The 27,370-nt window shown below is 35.9% G+C and overlaps 4 protein-coding genes across 6 annotated transcripts in view; 3 read left to right on the forward strand and 1 right to left on the reverse strand.

Annotated features, from left to right (window-relative positions):
* LOC21395437 (exportin-7) overlaps window positions 1-9,990 on the forward strand; it is a 19,482-nt gene extending 9,492 nt beyond the window's left edge. The window contains exons 16-30 of one of the 3 annotated variants that reach the window (XM_024162300.1): window positions 3,854-3,958; window positions 4,055-4,159; window positions 4,245-4,297; window positions 4,427-4,490; window positions 4,615-4,749; window positions 4,846-4,958; window positions 5,053-5,146; window positions 5,799-5,903; window positions 5,985-6,018; window positions 6,465-6,595; window positions 7,234-7,380; window positions 7,589-7,717; window positions 7,967-8,065; window positions 9,201-9,239; window positions 9,678-9,990. In XM_024162300.1, the coding sequence (XP_024018068.1) occupies window positions 3,854-3,958; window positions 4,055-4,159; window positions 4,245-4,297; window positions 4,427-4,490; window positions 4,615-4,749; window positions 4,846-4,958; window positions 5,053-5,146; window positions 5,799-5,903; window positions 5,985-6,018; window positions 6,465-6,595; window positions 7,234-7,380; window positions 7,589-7,717; window positions 7,967-8,065; window positions 9,201-9,239; window positions 9,678-9,815 (1,491 nt within the window). In that variant the 3' untranslated portion in view covers window positions 9,816-9,990. Of the gene's footprint in view, window positions 1-3,853; window positions 3,959-4,054; window positions 4,160-4,244; window positions 4,298-4,426; window positions 4,491-4,614; window positions 4,750-4,845; window positions 4,959-5,052; window positions 5,147-5,798; window positions 6,019-6,464; window positions 6,596-7,233; window positions 7,381-7,588; window positions 7,718-7,966; window positions 8,066-9,200; window positions 9,240-9,677 lie in introns of all 3 variants that reach the window. The other 2 variants (XM_024162298.1, XM_024162299.1) reach the window with 2 other exon arrangements.
* A 2,145-nt stretch (window positions 9,991-12,135) lies between these two features.
* On the reverse strand, window positions 12,136-17,266 carry LOC21395438 (adenylosuccinate lyase). The gene is made up of 10 exons (XM_024162313.1): window positions 16,915-17,266; window positions 16,641-16,784; window positions 15,827-16,042; window positions 15,524-15,706; window positions 15,061-15,282; window positions 14,537-14,653; window positions 14,291-14,434; window positions 13,934-14,035; window positions 13,428-13,496; window positions 12,136-12,644 (listed from the first exon to the last, which is right to left on the reverse strand). Exons 1-10 carry the CDS (start codon window positions 17,107-17,109, stop codon window positions 12,417-12,419), a joined length of 1,620 nt encoding a protein of 539 aa, XP_024018081.1. The 5' UTR covers window positions 17,110-17,266; the 3' UTR covers window positions 12,136-12,416.
* Window positions 17,267-19,023: 1,757 nt separating this feature from the next.
* Window positions 19,024-24,071, forward strand: LOC21395439 (protein NCA1). Its single transcript, XM_024162318.1, has 8 exons — window positions 19,024-19,199; window positions 19,408-19,706; window positions 20,591-20,840; window positions 21,409-21,554; window positions 22,500-22,587; window positions 22,686-22,832; window positions 23,474-23,623; window positions 23,714-24,071. Exons 2-8 carry the CDS (start codon window positions 19,444-19,446, stop codon window positions 23,777-23,779), a joined length of 1,110 nt encoding a protein of 369 aa, XP_024018086.1. The 5' UTR covers window positions 19,024-19,199; window positions 19,408-19,443; the 3' UTR covers window positions 23,780-24,071.
* A 2,453-nt stretch (window positions 24,072-26,524) lies between these two features.
* LOC21395440 (pentatricopeptide repeat-containing protein At2g19280) overlaps window positions 26,525-27,370 on the forward strand; it is a 3,328-nt gene continuing 2,482 nt past the window's right edge. Inside the window, exon 1 of the mRNA XM_010093017.2 lies at window positions 26,525-26,887. The gene's annotated coding sequence lies outside the window, so the exon portion shown is untranslated. The remainder of the gene's footprint in view (window positions 26,888-27,370) is intronic.

A 27,370-nucleotide genomic window follows, 5' to 3' on the forward strand; every position in this document is an offset into this window, starting at 1 on the left:
ATTTATTTATTTATTTATTTTTAAGAAGAAACCTTTCTTCCATTAATGAAAAAGCAGTCAATTACAAAGGAAAGAGGATGAGAAACAAAAGCAGAAAGAAAGCTTAAGAAACACTATTTAACTCGGACTCTTGGTAACATCGCTCAAGTTTAACACAATCATGAGAAAGGAAAATCTGTTAGGTTCCTGCACAATCCAATAATTCAACAGAAGCAAACGGGCTCGATGAGCTTGAAATGGGTCAAGTTCCTTTTATTAATCTTGCCTTTCAAAACCTCTGAGGGAAGGATTCCTCTCTCAGAGAATTACAAGAAGGAAATGGAAAGAAAACAAGAAACGATAACAATGGGGAATTCGAGGTTCCCCAGCCTCCAATAGTCTGTAACAAAAAAATGACTCAATTCACAGACAGCCCCCTCACACCCTACCCTGCTGTCTAAATACCTCTCTGCTAACAACTTGTAACTAACTTGACACATCAGCATCCCTTTTCCATAATTCCCCTACCCTCCCCTGCTTCCTGCGATTTTCCCTTCTTGCCCCTCTTCCTAGCATAGACTAACGTAATAGGAGGCCTAACATTACCCACCCCCCTTCGAGAACAACCTTGTCCTCAAGGTTGAAAGTGGGGAACTGCGATCGGATGGCTGCGACGGGCTCCCAAGTGGATTCCCAATCCGGTAGGCCCAGCCACTTAATCAGCACCTCCGGTTCCTCACCACCTCCCACAATCACTACTCGAGCAGCCAACACAGCGGATACAGAGCTCCAGGTCTTCTGACAATTGAGCGGGTAGAGGATGAACCTAAGGGACAGCTCCTCAAAATGGCTTCAGCTGGGAGACGTGGAAGACTGGGTGTATGTGAGCTTCGTCAGGCAGCCGCAAGCGATACGCCACTGGTCCAAGGCGCTCCATCACTTCGAAGGGCCCATAGTAACGCGGGCTGAGCTTCTCATTGGCGCGGCGGGCAAGAGATTTCAGCCGGTAGGGCCGCAATTTGAGCAGCACCCTATCCCCCACCTCGAAGCTTAATTCTCTCCGGTGACTATCGGCAAATTTCTTCATGCGGTGCTGAGCTAAGAGCAAGTGGGATTTCAGCAGATCACATACTTCGACTAACACCCCTGCCCCGGCTGGTGACAAGGTTCTGGCCAATGAGCTCATTTTGGCCGGCGCATAACACAATCTTGGGTCGCCACGCCAAACCACCAACGTAGGCCCAGCTCGGAATTTCATTAGGAATTTGGACCAATCCGCCCAAACACCAAGGATGCTGAGAGCCACAACACCCCTAACACCAAATCAGCCCCACCTAAAGAAATCCTCTACCACCAAATGTCCCTGGATCCAAACCTTAATATCCCGACAAATCCCCGATTGCTTGACACTCACCCCATTACTGAGTCCATAATATTGTTACTTACCGAGGGATCCGTGGGCAAGTGCAGCTCCTTCACCACCACTTCCGAGATGAAGCTATGGGTGGCGCTGCTGTCCACCAGCACCACAACTTCCCGGCCCCCAATCCGACCCCGGAGTTTCATAGTGTTGGAAGAGGATACCCCCCGCATTAAGTTCAAGGACAAGTTCACCTTTGCGTTCAAGACCTCCTTTCCTTTGTCGTCTACCATTTGAGGCTCAACGTCATCCTCACTGTCCTCCACCGACTTATCTCCTTCATCCGCCAGAATGAGAACCTGAAGTTGTCGGTTCTTGCATCGGTGTCCGGGGCTGAACTTTTCGTCGCACTTGAAGCAGAGTCCCCGGGCCCTCCTTTGCTGCATCTCTTCCTCAGTGAGCCTCTAATACGCCGCTGCCTTGCCGTACGGAAACGATGGTCCTACGCCACTACCCGATCTGGTTCCTTGCCCTAGCGCCGCCTCCTGGAGTGGTTTGGATCGAAGGGGGCCCTCAAGAGGTAAAGAACCCGCATGAAGGCCTTAAGAGACTCGCCCAAAACGCCCCCAGTGTTCAGCTCTGGGCCCACGACCCATCCTATTCCTTCTGACCCTATCAGCAGCCTCATTACGGGCTTCCGCCTGTTGGGCATGGTCCATCATCTCATGTAAGCCATTGGGCCAGTGCATCTTCAATTCGGCCCGAATATCCTCCCTAAGTCCATGAAGGAAAGCCCCCTTGAATATGGTCTCAGGAACCCCTTGCATCTGGGCAGCCGTTGATTCAAACTCGTCTCGGTAGTCCGCCACTGTCGAACGTTGCCTGAGGGCCATTAGCTGCTCCACCAGATCAACCTCCTTGGCGCGTCCAAAACGCCACAGCATGGTTGCACGGAGTTCCCGCCAAGATCGGAATGGGTCTTGTGCGTCAGCCCACTGGAACCAACCCAAGGTTCTCCCCTCTATACATACCGAAGCTACCACCACCTTCTCTTCCTCATCCACGTCGTTCATGGCAAAGTACCGATCGGCCCTAAACACCCACCCCTGGGGGTCATCTCCATGGAACAAGGGCATCTCAAGCCTCCTTCCCCGGTGCTCTGCTCGCCCCCTCAGTAGCGGAGGTGTCTCTTGGTGGTAATCCCGATTGTATCGCCGGGGCTCCTCGTGGTGGGGAGGAGGAGGCGGTGACACCGGCCTAATGTTTGGCGGTGGTCGGCGAGGGTTAGGAAACCGCTGAGGTCCAGCGTCGAACCTTGGTGGAAGTAGGGGGTTTCGCTGGAGGAGCTCCGCCTGCCGGAGTAGCAGATTCTCCAACCACTGCACCGATCCTTGAACATCCCCCATCTGGACGCCAATCTCGGCCACATCTTCCTGGAGTTTAAGGATTGGCTCCGTCATAGCCTCCACGATCTGCAACGCCTCATAAAACGTATCCATACCTACCTACAAGTAGATCTAGTATTTGTATTTTCACTTTAGGTCTTGATGATTATTATTGAGTACATAGATTTCCTCTCCATTGTTCTCTGTTCTGTTTAACGTTTTCTTCTTGCCTTGATTCTTCTCTTCATCTCCACCTCTTTCTCTCTCTCTCTCTTTTTTTTTTTTCTGTTTTTGTTTTAGTTTTTTTTTAAACCTATCCCAGTCCTACATCATTGGTACGAGAGCCAAGCCATTTCCTTTGGTCAATCCTAATTTTTCCTTTCCAAAGACGCTAAAAAAACCCTAACTGCCTCCCATAGGAAAAAAATAATAAAAAATAAAACACTGCTGACGCTGCTCCTCGCACTGCCACTGCCACCCTCTGATGACACCCACCCCACCACTGAGATCAAAAAGTCCTGATGTCAAAACTTCGTAGTCACATGACGAACCGTAGAGGAGTTCTCCCCCACATGCCACCCCGAAATTTAGTGACTCACCTCTTCGCACTCACCAATCTGTTGTGTGGTAGCCTTCACTGATGCTTAAAGACGCCTCAGAGGACGCTGGCATCACTCCGTCATTAATTTTTCCAAATCATAGCAACCGCGAAGGGAGTCTGAAGATAGACATGCAGTAAATCGGAATGCTAGCTACGATCAATCTTCCACCCCTGGATAAGGCCTTTTTCCATCCATCAAGTGTCGCAGAAATTTTATCAATCACTGGAGTCCAAAACTCCAATGAAAGGAGAGTCGTAACCGAAGGAAGACCTAGATACTTCAAGGGCCACTAACCCACCTCACCCCATTGATGATGCAATAAGTTGTATGAAATTAACCTGAACATTGATCCCTGCAATTTTACCTTTTTCCATATTAATTATCAGATCCAAACTCCTAAGAGGAGCTTTAAAATGGGATTGACGATTGTTTGAATAGTTTTGGCTACCCTTGCTTTTGTTACTAATCTTCTTTGACATTGTTTTGTAATTCTTTGAGTTGTTGAACCCTCAATCTTGAATTCACAGAGATATGGTGAACTGAGCAAGCAAAGGCTTGATCGAGCAATTCTTACGTTCTTTCAACATTTTAGGAAGTCTTATGTTGGTGATCAGGCCATGCATTCCTCGAAGGTAATTTTCTGTCTTCTTTCTGAAATAATATTTTCTCGTGTTTTCTTTTTAAGCCTTTGTCGCCAACGTTTCCTGGGCCTTTTCTTTCTGTTGCAGCAGCTATATGCTCGGCTATCTGAGCTTCTTGGACTCCATGATCATCTGCTCATGTTGAATGTAATTGTTGGAAAGATTGCTACAAACCTTAAGTGTTACACTGAGGTAATCAGCTGGTTGGTACTTATGTGCCGTAATGTTGTGTTATTACGGCATGTAGTAAAATATTTTTGTACTTTTCTGATTTCAGAGTGAGGAGGTCATTGATCACACTTTGAGTTTGTTCTTGGAGCTGGCTTCTGGGTTAGTTTTGTTACTCAAAAAGTGTTTTGGATGAACGCCTTAGAGCCTGTTTTTATTTGTTAAGTCTACTTGTTCCTCTAAAAAAACTTCGTAAATAAATGCTGATTGTGCCGAGCAATATTTTGGCAGATACATGACCGGAAAGCTTCTTTTGAAGTTGGATACTGTTAAATTTATAGTTGCAAATCATACTGTAAGGCCAACCATTTCTTTTGTCTGGTTACTTTTTTATGTTTCCACTCCTTGAACTGCTTTCTGATATGAGTTATTCTGCATCCTTAACTGAAATTCGTTTCCCCCTAAATCTCTAAACCCAGAGGGAGCACTTCCCATTTCTAGAAGAATATAGATGTTCTCGCAGCAGGACGACTTTCTACTACATAATTGGTTGGCTAATATTTATGGAGGAAAGTCTAGTGAAATTTAAATCTTCGATGGATCCTCTTTTGCAAGTACTCTCTCTCTCTCTCTCTCTCTCTCTCTCTCTCTCTCTCTACAGTTGCAACTTTTTATTTGATTTTACTAACACATTGCACATGGTTTCTCAGGTTTTCATCAATTTGGAGTCAACTCCCGATTCAATGTTTCGCACTGAGACGGTGAAATATGCATTGATTGGGTTGATGAGAGACCTTAGAGGAATTGCTATGGCCACAAACAGGCAAGTATTTTTGCATCTTTCCCACTTGAATTTAAGAGGCTCAAACAATTTTTTAAACTGTTTTTCTCATTTCTTCCTTCTTAATATATTCCAGTCGCAGAACTTACGGGCTTCTTTTTGATTGGCTCTATCCTGCACACATGCCACTTCTTTTGAAAGGCATTTCACATTGGTCTGACACACCAGAGGTAGGCGTTGAGTTATCCTTTATTGGAAACTTGAACAGTTTTATGGCAGATGTAAAATTATTCGCTCAACTCAATTTATTTTGATTCTTTAACATTAGGATTGAAATATATGAAATAGTTAAAATAGTTCTATAAGTTCTGAATCATTCCCACTTACATGAAGAAAGATATGGAGAGGGAAAGGAAGAGATTTTCTGTTTGAAAAATGCATCCTTTTCTCTTGTTTTATAGTTGGTGCCGTAACAAGAAATTATCCAATAAAAATAAACTCTACTCAGGAGTTGAATGCAGCTCGAATACACCTTTAAACTAAATTAAAAATATGGTTCTTACCTCTCTGCTGTTGGATGACAAAAGCTCAGATGACGTAACAAGAAATTATCCAACAAAAATAAACTCAGATCAGGAGTTGAATGCAGCTCGAATACACCTTTAAACTAAATTAAAAATATGGTCCTTGCCTCTTTGCTGTTGGATGACAAAAACTCAGATGACGCTATAAGCCAGTTTAAGTGTTGTTATATTACTTGGAGCTGTTCAACCTGAACCCATGAAACATACTATTTTAATAAGTAGTGTCCTTGTTTCATTTGCATTTGGTTTTATTAGGTTAATTGTATTTTTTTCTCCTCTTCTCTGTGTCATTCTGCAGGTTACCACGCCATTGTTGAAGTTCATGTCTGAGTTTGTTCTAAATAAAGCCCAACGTTTGACATTTGACTCGTCTTCTCCCAATGGCATACTTCTTTTCCGTGAAGTGAGTAAATTAATTGTAGCATATGGCTCAAGGATTTTAGCTCTTCCAAATGCTGCTGATATATATGCTTTCAAATACAAGGGAATATGGATTTCTTTAACTACTCTCACGAGAGGTGAGAACATGAACCTCCGTTTCTCAGAAAAGCTTGGTGAATCATTGCACGTTTTTTAGTTCAACTAAGAACTCTAGTCCAATGAAACAAAAACCTCCATGAGGGAACTTTTTTGGGTCGATGAATCAATGCAAGTTCATCTTGAATAAAGTGAGTTCTTTCGTGGTTATTAATTTAATTGGATCCGAGAGGAATTCTGACTGTTCTCTGGTTGGAACATGATAGATCAACAGATAAAGATACCTCTTCCTGAGTTTGAGTTTGTTCACGTGATTTCTATTTACTAGCAGTGCTACTGATATAGGTTTTAGCCAACTTACAACGTTGCTTTAATTCAAAGTACTAATGTTCCATATTTTTATTTGATGGAATTGGTTGAGTATTTATTAAATAAATTTGAGCGAATATGCATAAGCTGATTTTGGTCTATTACCCCTAATTGGTAGCTCTTGCTGGAAACTACGTCAACTTTGGAGTGTTTGAACTTTACGGTGACAGAGCGCTGGCTGATGCACTTGATATTGCACTGAAGATGATATTGTCTATTCCTTTGGCTGATGTATTGGCATTCCGAAAGGTACACAAACTTTGTCCGCAAGTCTATTGGAACTTAGTTAAGTGGAACTTATTTTTATTTGGTTGTCTATATATGGTAGGATAAATTTACTACATTGGAAGTTCTGAACAAGATGGGTTTTACATTATTTTGCTTCATTAAGGTAGTAAGAAAAATCATAACAATACAGAGCCCTCCCGACTCAAAATAATCAAAGAGGAATTCTTAAACTGCTTGGAATTCTTAAACACACCCGATAATCCTTTCTGCCAAATAACTCCCCATTATTTTCTTTACTTTCAAAGAGCTTCTTTCCTCTCCAACTAAACCGCCCAGAAAGTAGCCAACACTGTATGATATTGTAAAAGGTCCACTTTAGAACTGGATAAGCCAACAAACCTGATAGAAAAGGGTCTGAATAACTTATGGGAAAATTTTTCGCAAAGTTTAAATGTTCAAAAAAGGGGTTTTCCATCGTTTAGATGATTATTGCTAGTATGTCGTGATTTCAAAGTTCAATTTGTCCTTATAAAGATATAACTTGTTCACTTGATTGCTGTGATTTCTAGGTATTTTATATTGTTTGTTGTTTTTACATGTTTAAGTTCTTGCTGTGGCCTATAATAATTAAGAGCTGCTTTTATCATTTTCTTTCACAGCTAACGAGGGCGTACTTTGCATTCCTGGAGGTTTTGTTCAATAGCCATATTAATGTTATAATGAACTTAGATACAAGCACCTTCATGCATATAGTTGGGTCCCTAGAATCTGGCCTAAAAGGTCTGGATACAAATATCTCGTCACAGGTATGCCAACCATCTATCTAAGAACATTTGATTAGTATGTAATTCTAGTAATTGATTTAATCTCTAAAATTGGCACCACCTTCTTCTTCTTCTTTAATCAGTTTGTAATTCTGGTATTTGGTTTAATATCTAAAATTGGCACCACCTTTTTATATTAACGTTATTCTGGTTGTACTCACTTAAGCACAAAATAATCTTTATCCTTCAGTGCGCATCTGCTGTTGATAATTTGGCTGCCTTCTATTTCAACAACATAACTATGGGAGAAGCACCCACAACTCCTGCTGCAATTAATCTTTCTCGTCACATTGCAGACTGCCCCAAATTGTTTCCAGAAGTAAGGAAAACTGCATTTTATACTATTGTTTGTTTGTTAATTTATGCCCTGTTGAATTCTGGAAGAAGAATGTTGCTTCTGTTGGGTAATTCTTATGCCTTCTTGTTTATGAGGGACATGGTATCTTCATTTCCCCCATTTTGTAGTGCTCTGCCTTGAAATATTTTTCTTTATTCATTATTTTTCTTTTTTGCTTAATTGTTATCTCTGTCTCTTATTTATTTATTTATTTTCCCCTCATGCGTTCAGATATTGAAGACCCTGTTTGAAATTGTTTTATTTGAGGATTGTGGCAACCAGTGGAGTCTGAGCAGGCCAATGCTTAGCTTGATCCTTATTAGTGAACAGGTTAGTTTTTAATCTTTAGATTTTCATTCTGATTTTGTATATAGCATTCTGCAAAGTTACATAATTTATGTTATATATGACTTCTCAATCTTGAAGGGTCATTAATACGTATAGCTCATCTGTTTATCCCATTTCATTTTGTGATGCAAAGTAGAATGTTCAGAATATTCTTTTTGTCTATTTCTTTGACAATTGAACATAAGTCATAAAGCTTGCTTTGTTGCGTCTTCTCCTAATTCATAACCATCGTGAAATATGAGAGAATGAATATGAATTCTCATTGATTTAATGAATAATTTTACGGAGTATTAGAAGACTATATTAGAATACACGCATAAACTAAAAAGGAAATAATCTATGCCTATTAATCCCATGATTCCAGGGATATCAAGAAAAATATTCTACACACTAATTTAGTCATAGTAATCAGGAAACTAATTACAAAAAACTAATTACAATTTACAGCTGTATTTTCCCACAATAACCCGTAAGAGGGGACAATTGTTAGCCAAGAAGTGTGTCTCTTGGTTCTAGAATTCTAGTCTTTGTATTCACGTTTTAAAATATAATGTGCTAACCTCTTTCTTCCCCTTTTTCTTCTTTTCTCAATACAAGGAAAAAAAAAAAGAAAAAAGAAAAAGAATTTCTCAAGCGATGCAAAGTTTTGGTGAAGTCCTTATGCTTTTGGTTAAAAAGGTTTAGAGAAGAAAGACAATCGCTGGGAAACTTTCTCTTAATTTTATTGAAAACTGAAGGATTTGATTGCTCAAGTACAGAGATGTCGTTTTAATTAACACTATTAATAGTTAAACAAATAAATGAAGGTATGGAGATGTTTACCAAAATTTACCTGCTAAAACTACTAAATAATTGACAATTAGCATAGTTAAACCCCACCGTTTCCCGTCACCCTCTTTATTTTTTGGCTTACAATGTCCTTTTGTTTTGGAAACAAATCGAGTTCATGAGATTTGAATTGTTTCACCTTCTTTTAGCTCTCTGCTTTTGTCACTATTTGTTGTCTCTAGTGTGTTAATTTATCTTTTTATTTTTGATTTTTGATTTATTTTATTTATTTATTGCTAAAACTAGTGTTAATTTATCTTTGACTGAAAAGCGTTGCTTTCACTTGCAGATATTCTCTGATTTGAAAGTTCAGATTTTGGCTTCACAGGCAAGTTGCTCTCTCTTTTAATTATTTCTTTCAAATTGATAAGATAGAATAAACCTGTCATTTAGTTGGATTTTTATTCTTCTGTGGCACGAGCAGTTTCGCCTTCTTTCCCTTGTTTTTGAAATGTCACATTACACATCGTAGAATTTGGTTTGTTTTGTATGCATACCTTGGAATTGGCTTGCACCTTACGGTGTTAATGAATGTAATGATAGTGTGAAAAGAACAAATTTGAAGATATTGATAAATAAATAAAAAAGGAAAAAAGGAAACAAATGCTGATACTGAAGCGCGAAGAGAGAGGCAAAATAATTTGATTAATAGTGATCCTAGATGATTAGTGAGTTCACAGTGTGCGTGTGAGTTTCTTCTCTTTTTTTTCCCCTTTTTTTTTGGGCGTCATCCTTGACACAGGAAACTGTTTTCGGCATCTTACAGCCAGTGGATCAGCATCAACGGCTTTTCTCGTGCTTTGACAAACTAATGGCTGATGTCACTCGAAGCCTGGATTCAAAGAACAGGGACAAGTTCACTCAGAATCTGACTGTATTCAGGCATGAATTTCGTGTAAAATAACTCCATTCTATTACAAGTTCCTAATACTATTACCTGCTTGAAGTTTTTCTGTTTTGGAAGAATCAAAGGCTACTTCTCTAGTGTAAAACAAGAAATCTCGTCTTGGGAGAAGGTCGTCTTTGTTTTGTTGATTGGTTTTGTTTGATGAATGAAAGAGAAGCTGGTTACTTTTGAAGTTTGTTGGGTTTTATGGAACGACAAAGATACAGCACGAATTCCCAGTTGTGATAACGTACAGTTATTGTTGTACTCGGCGATGAGAGCTCAGGAGCTGAAAACATAAATTCCATTATACAACTATGAAGATTTCTCAGGTTTCTAGAAGCTAGTGGCCGGTTTGACTATTAATTGGGATTTGTAGTGCCTTTTCTTTTCTTTTCTTTTGTTGTAGTGTATTGATTATTCTTTTTTTGATCCACGAAAGATGTAAATTACCCATCTGGTTTGCGCTAACAGATGATTAGTGTTCCTCAATTACATTTGTACATTGACTATTACATATTCTTTGTATTTGTTGATAATAGAAGAAATGAAAATTCTTAGTGATAGCTCTTTGTCCTGTTACTTTTTAGCTTGAAGTTCTCTCTTTACCTTCTCCCGTAATTCTTTTACAAAATTGTTTCCAGACTTAACAAGAGATGATATTGGTTGGAATGGGCCCCAGCCATTTGACTTCTTTAAGATTCTCATTATTTCGTGACATAGTTGGAAATCAACTTGTAAATCCCACCAGATGTCTATGTTTACCATGTACAGAACATACTAATTCTGAGGTTGCAGTTGATGGGCAGTTCGTTTTAGCTTTGCTGCTTGCATTTGTCCGCACATTGAAAGGTCTGCGCATTTAATATCATCTGTTATGTGAGTCGCTATTATCGTGTAAGAACTATTATATGTTAGTTATTTATTTATATGTACTTAAGTACCGAGTTTTAGAAACGTTAAAGTCTTGTTCACTTCACTGATTCGAGTTTAGAATTCGAGTTTTACTACAGTAAAAAGTTCTCAAAAACAGTCACATTTAACTTTTTTATTACAGTAAAAAGCTTTCACATAAAATTACATCTCAACTCGAATTATAAACTTGAATCAGCGAAATGAATGGGCCCAAAGTATCTCTCTCGTCGGCCTGCCAAATAGGTTTTGATTAAGATGATTTTGGACTGTTTAAATGTTAGTTAATGAAGAATGGCTTAGGATTCTTTGAAAAAATTGCTGAATTTATCTTTAAAGTGTGTAAGTTTAAATTTTTACTCATTATTTTTAATTAATATCCTTTTAACTAATATATTTATTTAATTAAAAAGGATATTAACAAGAGTAGATGTAAAAATCTAAAAATTATGCATTTTAAAAAGTATTTGTCTCAGTTTTTTTTTCACTTATAATTTTGATAGATTGTCAGATGACCATTTGGATTGGAATTTACATGAAAATCAGTAAACCTGATAATACATTACATTGTAGTTGCTACAAAAAAAAAGGTGCAGTTACTAAACATAGGACACTTTTATGGTGCCGAGATAGTAATTAGTAAATCCCGACACTAGTGTCGTGAAATCCAATGTTGACATGTGGCCCAAAAAAAAACAAAAAAATAATTCTGCGACCCGACTGGGTCAATGAGGAAATGAGCCCTTAAAATAAATTGAATAAAAAAGAGGACGGGCCTAAATTCCTAATCAAAATTCAACAAGCTTTTTTTTTACGAGGAAAAAAGAAAAATACTCTTTAAAGTATATGGATTTGAATCTTTATTTTTTATTTTTAATTAAATAATTATATTAGTTAAAAATATTAATTAAAAATAAAAAGTAAAAATTAAGACTCAATAATTTTCTTTTTTTCTTTATTTATTTTGTTATTGTTTTTTTGTTTTTTTTGTTTAATCCTTTTTAAAATCAAGAAGCATATTGAAACTAAGTACAAAGTTTAAAGAAAAAGAGACAAATATCTTTTAAAAGTGCATGAGTCAAGATTTCTACCTTTATTTTTAATTAATAATTTTTTTGATCAAATAACTATATTAACAAAAAAGTATTAATAAAAAACAAGAGATACAAATCTAAACCCATGCACCATTAAAGGTGAATTATGTAATTTTCTCAAAGTCTTTTTTAAGAGGCATTAATGAAGTTAATTCTTTTAACTTTTCATTTAAAACCTAAATTTGACCTTCCTTGTCAAATATAGTTTAAGTGACGAACGAAAATCAGATTTGCAAATACTAAAAAATTTAAAAAAATTTAAAAAAATTTAAAAAAATTTAAAAAAATTTAAACTTCAACTCTCTAATCAACAAAATGTTTTGGGTGCAATTGTGCAAAAAAACAGGACATTTCTTCCCGTTAACTTTCTTTAGCTGTCACTGCGATTAAAAATTATAATGAATTTCCAAATTTATCATATGCACTCACTACTAACCTGTAGCCATTAAAAAAAAAAAAAATCACTTAGCTTCTCCCACGGTTTTCCATCGTGGATATAGCCCGACTACAAAGTACAAAAACAATAATAACCGAGCAGAGCCCCCGGCTACGCACCTAATGAGGGACTAAATATGCTCAGCATGTGTAGTAACTCCGTCAAAAATATGATTTCCTAGCACCTTTGAATCACCGATTTTACGGCATTCACCGACGTCGTTGCCAACTCAACAGCCGCTCCAACATAGGTATGTGGTGTCAACTTCAATAGCTCCGTCTTTGCTTCTTTAGGCAATTCCAATCCTTCAATAAATTCTCGAATACTTTCTTTGGTAACCGCTCTCCCCCTTGTTAGTTTCTTTAGCTTCTCATAAGGCTCGGGAACACCGTATCTTCGCATAACCTGTGTGTATTATGTGTATTGTACAAGTATGCAGATAAAATGAACAACGATCAAGAAACTGTTACACATATGAGCACTTATGTAACAAGAACTAGATGCATTGTGTTGACCAAAACAGTACATAACAAATAAACTAAGCATATAAGAATATAAAACAAGTAAACACGGGGAAATATAAGCTTTGGGTTCTAAACACAGAGGAAATATTAAGGCCGGCAATATGGGTCACGACACGACTTGAAAACGACACGAATTTTGCGAATTAAGGTTGAGAAAAAAGAGATTCGGATCAGAATTGGGTCGACCTGAAATTGACATGAAAAACATTGGTCAATTTCGGGTTGGACCCGCCTAACCCGAACACGACACGAAACTCGTAAAAAACTAAAAAATACAAATATTTTTCATTTCATATTTTAAATTTTATTATGAACTTGTGATATCATGATAGTTATACTCAAAATCTTATATTATTATTTGCTTAATTTCAATGGATGTTATTATAATTTAGTGTGTTATAAATTTTAAGTTATTTCTAATATGTAAAAAACTAAATAAAAGTATACAATTTTCGTGTCAATTTCGGATTCACGGGTCAATTTCGTGTCACGGGTTATTTTCGAGTCGTGCCGTATCACTCGTAAAATGATCGTGTCGTGCTCGTGTTGCAGTTTTTAAAAAATTTCGTGTCATGGGTCGTATTCGGGTTGACTGTAAATTAAAAAAAAAACGATCAAAACACGACACGTAATACAAATTGCCACCCCTCGAAAATATACTTACAGTTTGTATTGGTTCAGCAAGCACCTCCCAACACTGTTCCAAGTCCTCACTCAAGCGAGCTTTGTTGACCTAATTAAGCAAAAAAAAGAAAAAGAAAAAAGAAACACACTTTATTCAGAGATCAACATATATTTCAAGTCATTCAAGGTTTCAATTACGTCGGTAAGACAATTTTTTGGTAGATAATACCACGTGATTTTTGAGCTTCCTCAATAATTTAAGATTCTTTAGTCTTATCACTTTTATGGTACTGATGATAAAATAATATCGAAATAGATGAGTTTCCCTAGTCTCATCACTTCTGCCGTACTAAATGAACATGCTAACAAAATATCAAAAAGGATGAGTGTCCTTTACTGAGTTGCAATTGAAGTCTCATTTAACACATCCTTATAAAGTCTAGTAATACAGCATCTAAGCCAAGACTAAGTTCTTATTAAAAAAACACACGAAACAAGTCTAAATTATGCAGTTGTAAGGGTCGAGCATTATATATCAATTCACACCTGAAGTTTTTCAATTCCTTGTAGCGTACTTTTATAGGCTAGAAGAGAGTGCCCCAGTCCCACACCCATATTTCTGAGAACGGTTGAATCCGTCAAGTCACGCTGCAATTACAATGCAGAAGAATAAAATATTATAACCAAAACTACTTCAGCACCAGTCCACTCACTCCAACCCAGCAAGTTAGTAACTGCACCCTTTGATACTGATTTGGACCACCATCAGTTCTATTACATGCTAACATATAAACATAAAAATAAAAAGATTAGGTTGATTTCTCAATATGCCACTAAAATACCAAAGGAGGAAGACGTTAAACAGAGGGAGGGAGTTAAAATAGAGACCGGAGAAATTTTTACCTGAAATCGGGAGATTGGCAACTTTGTGCTTAGGTGAGATAGAACTCCATTAGCAATGCCAAGATTACCTTCACTATTTTCAAAATCAATGGGGTTCACTTTGTGAGGCATAGTTGACGACCCAATCTCTCCAGCCTTAGTTATCTGCTCAAGTTTTTAACACGAACAATAAATCTCTTTGGCAAAGACAAACTATTTAATATATATATATATATATATATATTCATTTTTCATCAGACTGCTTACCTGCTTAAAGTAACCCCACGATATATAGCCCCATATGTCTCTATCAAAATCAATCAATACATTGTTGAATCGGTAAACTGCATGAAACAGTTTCGCCATATAGTCATGGGTCTCAATCTGCAAGAGTAGCAAAACAAGTAAATTGTAGACTACATAAAAGCATTTTACGCTCAAGGTAGTGATGCTTTTCCTCTTTATTTTTTCTCCGTTTGGTGTCCATTGGACAAAAGAACCTAATATATTTCTTCATCTCATTTTACCATTTTCAGAGACATCTTCATCAACAGTACAATGTTAACATTGCAAATCCTTTAAATGATTATCTATATTTATCCTTATTTGAGAATTCGGATGACACATTAACCAATTTCTTTATTCGAACTTACAAAATAAAGGTTTTGAGCATTTCCTATTGGCTACCACCCTTAGTTAACCAATAACATAAATCTTCTCCAAAATGAATGGTAGATATAAAATGAAAACTTTTTTACTCTAGAATATAGGTGTAATGAACACCAACAAACCTGACTAACATAAGGATTGAAAGTCAATCCAAGAGATGTTACAAACTCCTCAGCAATGTGGGGCCAATTGGTACCAGGATATGCAGCAAGGTGGGCATTATAATTACCAACTGCACCAGCAAACTTCCCCATTATCTCAACCTCGGAAATATCCCTTCTTTCTCTACTTAGTCTGACAGCAAAAATTGCCATTTCTTTCCCCAAAGTTGTTGGTGAAGCTGGCTACACGCGGGAAAAACAGGACTAACGTTACTCATACTAGGAGGCAAAACTGATAATGGTGCGCATAGTTTTTTTTTTTTTGGTTTGATAATGCTCTAAGAAAAGTGTTTCCAAAAGTAAATCCATTCAAGATGCGGTTCAAACTTCAAACTGAAAGAATTTTCATGTTTTGGCACAAACAAAAGTTTGTTCAGGTAGGAGGTAACTAATCATTTCTATTCTTGAAAGTAATATCCTTTACCTGCCCATGGGTTCGAGAAAGCATTGGAATATGGGCATTGTCCTTAGCCATGTTAGATATTGCATCAATCAAATGATCAATAACAGGAAATATAGTATTGTTCAGAGCTTCTTTCAACATCAGTGCATGAGCGAGATTGTTAATATCTTCGGATGTGCAAGCGAAATGGAAAAATTCCAGCACCTTTAATGATAAAGTAATAGTTAGCCAATCTCAAAATTTTCAAAATGATCTAAGAACGTGAGGAAGTCCAAAGAAGCAGGTTATTTCAGCATCTGTAGAATCTATGAACCGATCCCAAACCTTGACTATCTCCGGATGAGACTCGCATTTCTGTTTCAAGAAGTATTCCACTGCTTTTACATCATGGTTTGTCACTTTCTCTATATTTTTTATTGCCAACGCATCACCCACAGTAAATCCGTCAACAATTCCTTGCAAAAAAGACACTGCATCGTTGCTAAAGGTCGGAACCTCTTTAACTTCAAGAATTTGCGAAAGCTTTAGCAACCATTGGACCTGAGAAACGGTGCTTCCAGAATTCAAATGGACATACCAAAATAAACCCAGAAATTGGAAGATGACAAAATGTGAACTTCATTAATTTTCTTTTTTGACAAGAAAATCTTATTCAAACTTAAAAGGACTATTAAAAGTTCTTGTTTTTTTTTTTTTTTGGAACCCAGTGCCACTTTCAGAATCTGCTGGACCACAGGTGGAACAGAAAGGCAACTAGTTCATGCTCGCATCAACAATTTCGTTCATGCACATGAAACACACAACTTCACTATTTCAGAGAACAAAATGCAAATGCAAAGAACCGAAGTTCTAACGAATGAAAAAGGAGAGACATGAAACGATTGTCCCTTGCTGCTATGACGCCACCAGCAGTCATAACTATTAAAAGTCATTTATTTAGTTATTCCTAGCACTAGATGCATCAGAAAACCAAACAAAACTAAACTAAGAATATGATAAAAGCTAATCTATGTTCTATAATACTCCATGAGACAGAAGCAATGCGTTTCCTTCATTTTCTTTTTCGTAAAAACAAAATTACAATACTTCACAAACATAACAAACAAATAAGAAAATTAAATTAAAAAAAAAAAAGTACCTCCACTAGAACGCGATAGTATATAAGCGCATATTCACTCATATAAGGTGCCAAGTCCTTCACTTTGCCCCAATAGCGACCGTCCAATGGCGATAAAGCCGTCAAAATCGAATGCTCCAATTCTCCAGACATCTTCTTCACCTTCTGAACACACAAACAAATTATATAAAACAATTGAAAAGAAATGTACTTTTTCTACAGCGACGTATGAACAAGCGCAAGTGAAAACTGAAATTCATGAACGAAAGCAACTGAAAACTGAAATTGTAGAAACCTTTTCGGTGGAAATATCGATCTCTTTGAGACTGGCTCTGAGAGCACAACGTCTCCGAGGCAGTGAACAGGAAGCCTTTGATTGATGAGGAAGAAGAGAGAGACTTGGACGTTCATTTGGCCTCTGGAATTTGGTAAAATTACACAAGGAGAATTGTTTGCCGTTGGAAACCGCAGAAGAATTTCCCAACTCCATGGAAGCTAAAAAGTAAAAACACGCTAAAATGTCAGAGCTTCACTCGGCCGGCGCCTGAGCTTCACCCGACGCCGCAGGTCAAACCCTAGCAGAGAAGAAGGAGAGGAGAGAGAGAGAGAAGAAGGAGAGGAGAGAGAGAGAGACGTGAAGAAGCAGAGAGAGGAGAGAGAGAGAGAGAGAGAGAGAGAGGAACTGTTGGCTAAACGCTTATGCTAAACCCTTAGAATGACTATAAATAATGAGGCATGTTGTTTATCAGGGACTATCGGCTGCATTCTGCAATGGATTAAAAGATTGGGGATTTAAATGCTAAGAATAAAAGGCTAAAAATTCAAAAGAAGCCTTTCTGTTTGGGTTAATCTTATTTTTGGTCTCCGACTTGTAAACCAATTCTCATTTTGGTCCTTGAGATGTTCGAGAACGAGTTTCTAATTTACAAAATTATCGTAAATTAATCGTTTTGTTCGTATAGATTAAGAGAACGTTTGGTTTATATATTCAGAATCATGATTCAGAACCATTCTTATTTTACGTATGTTTTTTGTGAGAGAAAAATATTGTAAAAAACTATGAATCATAATTCAGAATTATGAACGAATATAGAAAACAAACGTCTAAGTCTCTTTGTTTTATTAATTAAAATCACAATTTAAAATTTTATTATTATTATTATTATTTTATTATTTTTATAAATTTAACTTTTTTATTATAATATTTTTTTTAACATAAATTCACTTTTTAACTCGAGTTAAAAAAAGAAGCTTATCTCAATAAAAATGCATATAAGGACTATATGTGACTTAATAAGAGTTAATTTTGCACATTTATATATTGGGATATGACTAATAAGAAGGATATTGTGTTTTTTACTAAACGAGATTTTAACAGTTAAATATACAAAAGGACAAATCTGAGACAACATAAATCGAGGACTCATTCTGATGTGTTTCAAAATCTAAAAGATCAAAATAAAATAGTATTAGTCACAAAACTTTTCTCCAAATTATAATATTTATAACACTTTATCCTTATATTTTTAAAACGTAACATTTTTTTCTTCAAAATATAAGAAGTTAATAAAGAAGACCATTTCATTAGAATCTCTAATAGAATGGACACTAGACACATATTACTCTTTTACTCATCTCTCTTAATTTGTATTGTTAGAACAAGCCTAAAATTTTCGGTTAACGTGATAAAGAATAAACATTGAGATTGCAGATATCAGTAAATACTTTTAATTTCTAAGAAAAGTGTTTTGAAAATACAATATTCGCTAAAAAATAATTAATTTCCAATTTTCTCAAAAACTTTATTTATTTCAACTTAATTAGAAGAGTAAGTACAAAACTTTGTTTGCTTTATTTCTTATCATATTAACTAAAAATTTAAATATGTATTGAAAAGTATAAATTAAGGGGATAGATAAAGAGTATTTATGCACTAAATTATTCAATAATAATCCTTATGAGTATGACATGTGTCTATTTTGTTCGAGATTCTAATGAAATGTCTTTTTTGTTAACGTCTTATACTTCAAAATGAACAATAATAGATATTACGGTCTCATTCATTTTATCAATTCGAGTTTTCAGTTTTAAATTTCTACAGTTAAAAACTCTTAAAAAATTTCACATTTAATTTTTTTTTGCTACAGTTAAAAATTCTAAAAAAATATCACATCTCAATTTAAATTAAAAACTCAAATTCACAAAGTAAACATGACTTACGTTTAAAAATTAAATAGTAAAGTATTACGAGATTCCTAATTTAAGGAGAATTTTTGTAGTTAATGGACAAAATCCAAAGTTTAGGAACCAAAAATGGGGTTACCCCAATTAAATAAGTTAAAAGTGCGGGTCAATTCCAAAATAAGAAAAAGATGAAAAAAAAAATGTCCCTCCATAAAGGACCAAAAAAAAAAAAAAAGTGAATTGGGCAACCGACCATTCACATTTCGTTTACCCCGAGACGATCATCCAATTCTACACTAGAGTGGAGGAAAAAGAAGAGAATTAAAGATAAAGAAGAACACAAAATCTAAAGCCCTCAATCGTCGACCTCTCCAATACCAAAAGAAAAATCCCTAGGTAAGGATTGATTTCCAAAATTTCTTTACCAATTTTTTAATTATATATATATATATATATAAATATATGTAAAGTGGCGACGAACTTTACGATAAAGATTACGATTTTACGAATAAACAATTAGGGAATTTCTATTTATTTGTTCTCCTTCTTTTCGGTTTTTTTTTTGTTTTGTTTTTTTTTTGTTTTTATTATCGATTGATGATAGAGAGAAGAAGAAAGAGTTAGGCTTGGAAATTGGAAGATGACACCAGTTTGTCCATTCGTGAAAGCTTCTCGCCCAGACGAGGCCTCTCCGAAGAAATGTCCTTTTGGCTTTGATTCCCAAACGACAACTTCTAACAACAAACAACAACAACAACAACAACAATCGTCTGTCGTAGAGGCGAAATGCCCATTTGGGTATGATTCTCAGACGTTCAAGCTGGGCCCACTTAGCTGCGTCATATGCCAAGCTCTTACCTTTCAGTGCAGCAGATGTGTTCCTTGTACTCATGCTTTTTGCAAGTAAGGATTTTGCCGATCCAGTTTTTGCGGTCATTTTTTTGGACTAGTTTCTGTTTTGTTTGTTTGTTTTGGATAATTGATATAGCTCATCATGTGACTGACTGTTAAATGTGTTACTAAGTGTAGGGGAAAAAAAACAAAAAACAATCTATGCGCGTTAATTATGAATTTAAATTAAGAAAGGATTTTCTCCCGAATCGAGTTCATAAGTTAGCATTAAGTTGTCATTTTAGAAGTGTTTGCAAAGTTGCTAGAGTTTAATTAAATTGAGAAAATTGCTGAACTTACCATAGAGTGCATGGGCGTAGATTTTTACCTTTTTAACTAATATAATTACTTGATGAAAAAAGATATTAATCAAGGTGTAAAAGGCTGGACTCTCCTTTCCCGTTTTAATTTGAGTCAGGTTTGTTTTAAGACCCTTTGGTCTAATGGCATGGAGTGGGCAGTTGGGGAGGACTTTGGGTTGGGTTGTGGGTTCGGTGCCACTTTTAGTCTTTATATCTTATTCGCATGATGGTACATGCTATAACATATTATTTCCTCTGAAAAAATAATAAATTGAATTGGGTTTTTATGCGCATTTGATGAATGCGAATGATCTTTTCAATGTTATTCTAGAAGGAACCCCAAGGGGTTGGCTCAGTGCTTTGCATGGATCCTGTGGATTTGTCGGGGTAAAGTCTCGGACACCACGGTTATCTGAAAAAAAGAAGAAAAAAGTTATTCTAGAATGGATAGTAACCAATGTAATGGTGTCAATTCATTTTAGATGTGAATGGGGGGAGAATTTTCAAGGTGTAGCGTTGTTACTTGTTTGTTTTTTGTTTGAGTTATATCGGACCGGGTGTTGATTGATTAATTTGTTTTCTGCATGGTACTAGAGCATGTATTTCACGGTTTAAGGATTGTCCGCTTTGTGGAGCTGATATAGAGAAGATTGAAGAGGATGAGAAAATTCAGAGCATGGTGGATCGCTTCATTGAAGGTCATGCTAGAATTAAGCGAACCCATGTTGATAATAATGTAGAGGAGAAAGAGGAAGGTGGGGCTGATTCTCAGAAAAATAAGACTGTGATTTATGAGGATGTGTCTTTGGAGAGAGGTGCTTTCTTGGTTCAACATGCCATGAGGGTCAGTATTTGTGGCTTTGCTGCTCGAATTGTCAACATTATTCCAAATTCTCTTGGCTGATTTTTGTAGGATTGAACATGTATTGAGCTTTTTACACAGCTTTCTGTGGCATTGGCTAGTTTCGTTTAGTATCATTGTGCGTGTTTGGAACCGTTTTTGAAAACGGTTTTCATGTATTTTGAGAAGCAAAAAATGAAAATGAATACAAAACGATGCTTGTTTAGAAAATGTTTTGAAAACGAAAACAGTGAGAATGGTTTTTGTGAAGGAATTAGAAAACAGTTGAAAGTAGTTTTTACTTTTCTGTTTTTATTTTTTAGTACTTATCAACAATATTATAATATATTAATTAATAAACACGATTTCACTTTTTTATTATCCTCAAAACAATCTCTTAAAAGACCAACCAAACGCAATTTTAAAATCGGTCCCAGAATGATTTTTAAAACAATCTCGTTTTTACTTTTTATTAAAAACAAAATCATTTTGAAACCAATTCTAAACGCACCAATTGTGTTGCATTTTCATCGTGCTTTATCTATGAAGTCACATTAGCCTTCATGTGCAGGCATTGCGAGCCCAAAATTTTGAAAGTGCCAAGTCAAGGCTAAGTCTGTGTGCAGAAGACATCCGAGATCAGTTAGAAAAAATGGGCCACACTTCTGACTTATGTTCTCAGCTTGGAGCAGTTCTGGGTATGCTGGGTGACTGCTGGTTTGTCCTCTCTCTTGCTCTGTCTTCTTGTAATTTTCCTTAGACTATGTTGATTTATTGGTATTGTGAAAAAAATTTCTTTTAAGTGTTTTGGTTGAAATAACAGGAATGCGCGTGTTTAAATAATCTATGAAATATGTTTGATATGAGCCACGAGGGTGCTAGAACAAGCAAGTTAGTTTTGGAATTACTATGAATTGTCAAGTATAATATGATGATGAAGAATCCTTACAGGAAAGGAAGCCTGCATTTATTTTGGAGCTCAACTTTGTTAATGATAATTGTGACCTCCTCCTAATTTGAATGTTTTCAAGCTGTAAGCATACAGTTGCTTTTCAAGGGTTGGGTGCATTGGATTTATGTTTAGTTAAGCTTGGGATTTCTTGTATATGCTTCAATGGCATATTTCTTCTATATCTGTAGATCTTAAATATAGAATAAGACAAGGAATGGCCTAAGACCTCTTGGTCTAGTGGCACTGGGGGGGTTGCAAGTTCAATCCCTGTCAAAATAAATAAATAAATAAGACAAGGAATGTTCTTCAACTGTTACTGATTTACTGAATGTACTGATGGTGTCTTACCCTTGGTGCATCTAATTTTATGATGTACTGATTATATCCGAGACATCTTATTCTTGGATCAATGATATACCAATTTTATGATTTGTAAAATTCTCGTTCATTTTCAGAAAGAAAGAAATAAATAAAAGAGTACTTTAGCTAACATTACAAAAGGTCCAACCAGCCAAAAATCTATAGGCGGGAATTTAGATGTGCTTTCTGTAACTGGGTGGAAAAACTTGTTTCTAAAATGAAACTAGAACTTCTGTAATGGAATATGAGCATTTTTATTGTTCAATTACTGTTGTACTTGTCATCATTAGAGAATAATGGTAAATGTCTCTATCTTTGAGTGAATTCTTCAACTTGTCATTTTGCTGCAGTCGAGCAACTGGTGATGCTGATTCTGCCATCTCTTATTTTGAAGAGAGTGTTGAATTTCTTTCAAAACTGCCAAGAGATGATCTCGAGGTTATTGCATAACAACCTTTACTATGTGTTATTGGTATCACCCATTTCACCCAAAACCTCCTCTGATTGCGTTTACTTCTCTTTCGCTTCCTTTGTAGATAACACATACACTTTCTGTTTCGCTTAACAAAATTGGAGATCTGAAATATTACGCTGGAGACCTGCAAGCTGCAAGATCTTACTACTTTAGGTCTTTAAATGTTCGACGTGACGCTGTCAAGAATAATCCAAATGTTTCGTCCCAGGTTAGCTACTGTTGGCTCACAATAATATGGTCATAGTTGTGATGATGACCTTAATTTATTTGGCTGCAAATATTGAGGCACAATTGTTGTAGTATCTATCTAAAATGTTTGGTCCAATTTTTGTTACTGGATAAACAGACTGGATTGACTTAGAATTGGAGCGTCCATTTGCTGTTATGTTGTTAACAAGTGAAATAAAACTTGTAATTTTTGTTATCTAAATGAATACTGTGAGATATTTAAGTCCTTAAGTTATGAGCAAAAGGGAGAATTATGGATTTGCATTACATTGCGAGTGCTGAAGATTCTCGCTTCATGATTAAACATGTGGTTAGCTTTTACTCAGTGCCTCAAGGGAGGGAGGGTCACGTTGTGTTTAGTTTTATTCCCCTGAAAGGGCGCAGAAATTTTTTCCTACTGAATGACTTTGTTTGAATTTCCATGAAACTATATTTGATTACGATAATCTCTCTTCCGAAAAATAAAGGTTAATAATCTACCTAGAAAAAAACCGGCTGTCAGATTTCATTTTATGTTCCCCAAATTAACGCCTGAAAATTTATTTTTACTTTTTGAGGATTCATCATGGTTTCTTACCACGGCTTTGCAAATATTTTTCCTGTTGCTTCTTGTGATTACAGATCCTGGATCTGGCTGTATCACTTGCAAAAGTTGCAGATGTGGACAGGAGCTTAGGGAATGAGGATGTTGCGGTCAACGGATTCGAAGAAGCCATAAAATTGGTAGAACCGTTGAAATTGAAACCTGAAGAAACAGGCCTTGAGCAACGGGTAAGGTTTCCTTTCATGTCTAATGTTGTCTCATTCTGTCATTCATGCTTTGGATCCTGATAATCGATTGGACTACTCGTTTCGATGCAGCTCGTTTCGGTGCTAGAGTTCCTTAAAAGCCAACTTGTGGAGAAACAAGCTGAGACAGCACTCTGAGTTAAGCTCTTTCGTTGATGAAGAGAGAGAACAAAACGAGCACCAACCGCAGCTTTTATGATCTATGACGAAGATGATGTATTTTTCGCAGTGGCAAACTTGAATAAAGCGCCTTCTGTTCTTGTCTAATATGCCTCGGCAACGCTATCAGCAAGTGCCACTGAACTTGTTGTATATAAGAGTCTCATATGCGAGCGAACTTCAGCAAGTAGCACAAGTACCAACCTTTTTTCCTTATCTGAGTTTGATTTGTTGCACATTACTGAACTCCTCCTTGTAATATTCTCAATAAATTAATGGGAAAATACAAGAAAATCTTGTTCTATTAACTTCTCAAGACCATGAGCTAACGGGTTTCATGAAATTAAAACAAGATGCGTAGCCCCGCCACCACAAACAGAAACCAAGGTATCAACATGTGTGTGTATGTATGTATGTATATATACACGGTTCTGCTTCTGTGTAAAACTAAGATCAATATAACTTGCAATCCACATCATTCTAAAAGAAGTACAAGAATACCCTAAATTAATGGTCCTAAATTTGAGAACAAAAAATAGGAGCAATCTTGCACTTTTACTCTAAATTAAACGGCTTAAACTGCTTGAGAGTGATTTGGTTTAATTTGATTATTGTCAAAAATATCAAACGGCTCAAATCGATTGAAAAACATATATATATTTTAATTTGATCGGTGATTTTTTTAAAAAAAACATTTAAACTGCCCGCGAACACTCCTAATAAACATGAAGGGGCTAAACATGAGATGATGGACACAATTTACTAGGAGTGCACAAGAAAAAACCTGTGGGTCCATGTCACCACCTGCTTATTTTTGGGCAGCACGGTTACAATCTGCACTCAGAAATAAACAGTTGCAGTTTGTATAATTTTAAGCTGTTTCAAATCGCGCCGTCTACTTATCAAATATGCATGTATATTCTTTTATGGGTGTTTATATAGTGAATGTTGGCTCTTTGCTTGGTTTAATATTTATGATTTAGATTTCAAACTTAATTTATTTGAATATTATTTTTAGAAACTTGTGCAATTGTGCTATGTATGCTACGATTGATTTCATTTTATTTACTTTGTTTCTAAATTTGTACCTCTTGCATGTGTATTTGTGTATGTGTTTTCCCGCAACTCTTGCATATTATAAGCCTCAAGACTTTACGCCAATAAAAGATTTTAAATAATTATTATTTTTTTATATTCTTTAGTATTTAGTTAACAACATTACATTTTCATTTTTTTTATAGCCTCACATTTTGATGAACGGTTTTGGGGAAATGACCATAACATCATACAATGTTTAGTTGTTCTTTTTGAATCTATAAAAATGTAAATGCCTATACAATATGTATACTTACATATATAAGTAGCTAAGTTTGTAAAAGTTTAATTTCTAATTTAATAGTTCAAAAACAATAGGTACTAAATCCATACCGCCTAATATACCCGCTAAAAAATCCGCTCACTCCGGCAAAGATTTGGGTAGTTATGGATTGGATTTTTCAAAAACCGTCAGTATAAATACCGCTTAAACAACTCATACCGACCACTTTGCTCCCCTACAATTTACTAATTTAGGATGTAATTTCTAACGTTTTAAAATGCATAGGCAAAAATGGAAGAAGGAACATAGTTTTGAGGCCAAAATAGAATTGACAAAAAAGAATGACAAATTTTATAAATTCCCCTTGAACTTTGTCACTTGTGTTAACATGTCTCTTGAACTTTAAAATGTGTATGTTGTTCTCCCTAAACTTTGTCACTTGTGTCAACATGTCCCCTGAGGTTAACTCCGTTAAATTTTTTTACCGGAAATGCTTATAAACACTCCCTGAACTTTGTCACTTGTGTCAATATGCTCCTTAAACTTTAAAATGTACCTATTTTACCCTTCGAACTATGATATGTCTCTAACTTTTCTCCCTCTATCTTGATTCTATCAGTTTTTTAAATAAAAATGTTGATATGAACATTAAATTACTAATTATCTATGATATTTGACAATTAAAATTTGTTAAGTTGATGGTTTTCTTAAGGTTTGTGTTGATTTCTTTTAAAATGTCAATAAAATAAATGACCTGAACGCATTTAGATTTTGAAATGCTATATATGTATAAAACATGAACATGTTTTATGTCGAGCACTTTTATCTAGGTGAAATATTAAGAAAAAAAAACTAACAAAATCCATTACATTATATCGATTTGCTCCTCATTTTTTCCCTCTTTATTGCCTCTAATTAACTAATGTTTTGAGAATTGGTGCTTAACTAACATTTTTAGAAGAGAATGTATTCAATAAACCTCAAACATCATAGATAATTAATAATTTAATGGTCATATCAACATTTTTCATTTAAAAAACTAACAGAATCAAGATGTAAGAGGAAAAATTAGAGACATATCATAGTTTAAGAGACAAAACAAGTACTTTTAAAAGTTCATGAGACATATTGACACAAGTGACAAAGTTATGGGGCATTTATAAGCATTTCTGTTAAAAAACTTAATAAAGTTAGCCTCAAAGAGCATGTTGATACTAAATGATAAAATTCAAAGAGTATAACATATATATTTTAAAGTTAATGAGACATGTTGACATAAGTGATAAAGTTATAATTTTATAAAATTTATCCCAAAAAAAGACATAATTTAGGAATTAGGGCCAAAAGTGAAACTAATCCAAAATAAAAACCTGACGCCTGAAAATCAGGCAAAAGGCATTTTTGGCCCTGTACTTGGAAAAAGTTTGAATCAAACCCGCCTCCGCCTCCGCGTCGCCGCCGCGCGTCCTCATCAGCTCCGAAGAAGAAACCCTAGCCGCCACGACAAAACGCCATCTCCGTCGCTGGAAGAGATACTGAAGAAGCGGAGGAACCGGGAGGGGGGAGATTCGAAGCGTCCAATTAAGTTTTTGCGTCTCATCTCTTCTCCCTCATCACTGCTTCTAGAAGTCCGTCTTACTCTTTCTAGAACTTTCCGATGAATCCTTCTTCGAAATCGCTGAGCCATGGATGTCGAGCAATTAAGGTTTCACTTAACGCGTAAACACTGCTCGATGAAATGCCTTTAAAGGAAACATCGTTTCGTGCTCGTATGTATACTTTATTTTCGGCATATTTTTTTTTGCTTTTTAGTCCGTTGTGGTTTATTATTAGTTTTTTGGTGGATTGTGCTGTCTAAAAACTCGAGGAACACGTATCTGTAGCAGTTTAACTATATTCTCACATGGTAATGCTAAATTGGACAAATTTAGTAGTGACGATGTACAGTTTATTTGTTTTTGTGGTGTTTGAAGAAAGTCAAGTTTATTGTTTTTTTTATTTATTTAAAGATAATGGATATTATTCTCATTTCATAAAACTCAAGAATCTCTTGGGTAGCATATATATATATATATATAGTACGTATTTATTTCATGGATTTACTTTCCCGTTCGAAATATTCAGACTAATGAACTATACAGTTTCCTTTATTAGAGCTTTGAAGATTTATAAAACGAATTGTTGAATAGTCCTGAACATTGTTCATACCTCGTCGTGGTGATTTGTTTTTCTTTTTTCTTTTATAATATATA

The sequence above is a fragment of the Morus notabilis genome, unplaced genomic scaffold, assembly GCF_000414095.1.
Source record: "Morus notabilis unplaced genomic scaffold, ASM41409v2 Scaffold1082, whole genome shotgun sequence".
In the NCBI taxonomy this organism is placed as follows: Eukaryota; Viridiplantae; Streptophyta; class Magnoliopsida; order Rosales; family Moraceae; genus Morus; species Morus notabilis.

Excerpts from the sequence above, each read along its gene's own strand:
- LOC21395438 (XM_024162313.1), bottom strand. The coding sequence starts at position 17,109 with ATGGAGTTGGGAAATTCTTCTGCGGTTTCCAACGGCAAACAATTCTCC. Across the intron at positions 15,707-15,826 it reads CTCATCCGGAGATAGTCAAG|GTGCTGGAATTTTTCCATTT; the intron begins GTTTGGGATCGG and ends TTATCATTAAAG. Across the intron at positions 12,645-13,427 it reads TTGCTGAACCAATACAAACT|GTTATGCGAAGATACGGTGT; the intron begins GTAAGTATATTT and ends TAATACACACAG.
- LOC21395439 (XM_024162318.1), top strand. The coding sequence starts at position 19,444 with ATGACACCAGTTTGTCCATTCGTGAAAGCTTCTCGCCCAGACGAGGCC. Across the intron at positions 19,707-20,590 it reads TGTACTCATGCTTTTTGCAA|AGCATGTATTTCACGGTTTA; the intron begins GTAAGGATTTTG and ends GCATGGTACTAG. Across the intron at positions 22,833-23,473 it reads ATCCAAATGTTTCGTCCCAG|ATCCTGGATCTGGCTGTATC; the intron begins GTTAGCTACTGT and ends TTGTGATTACAG.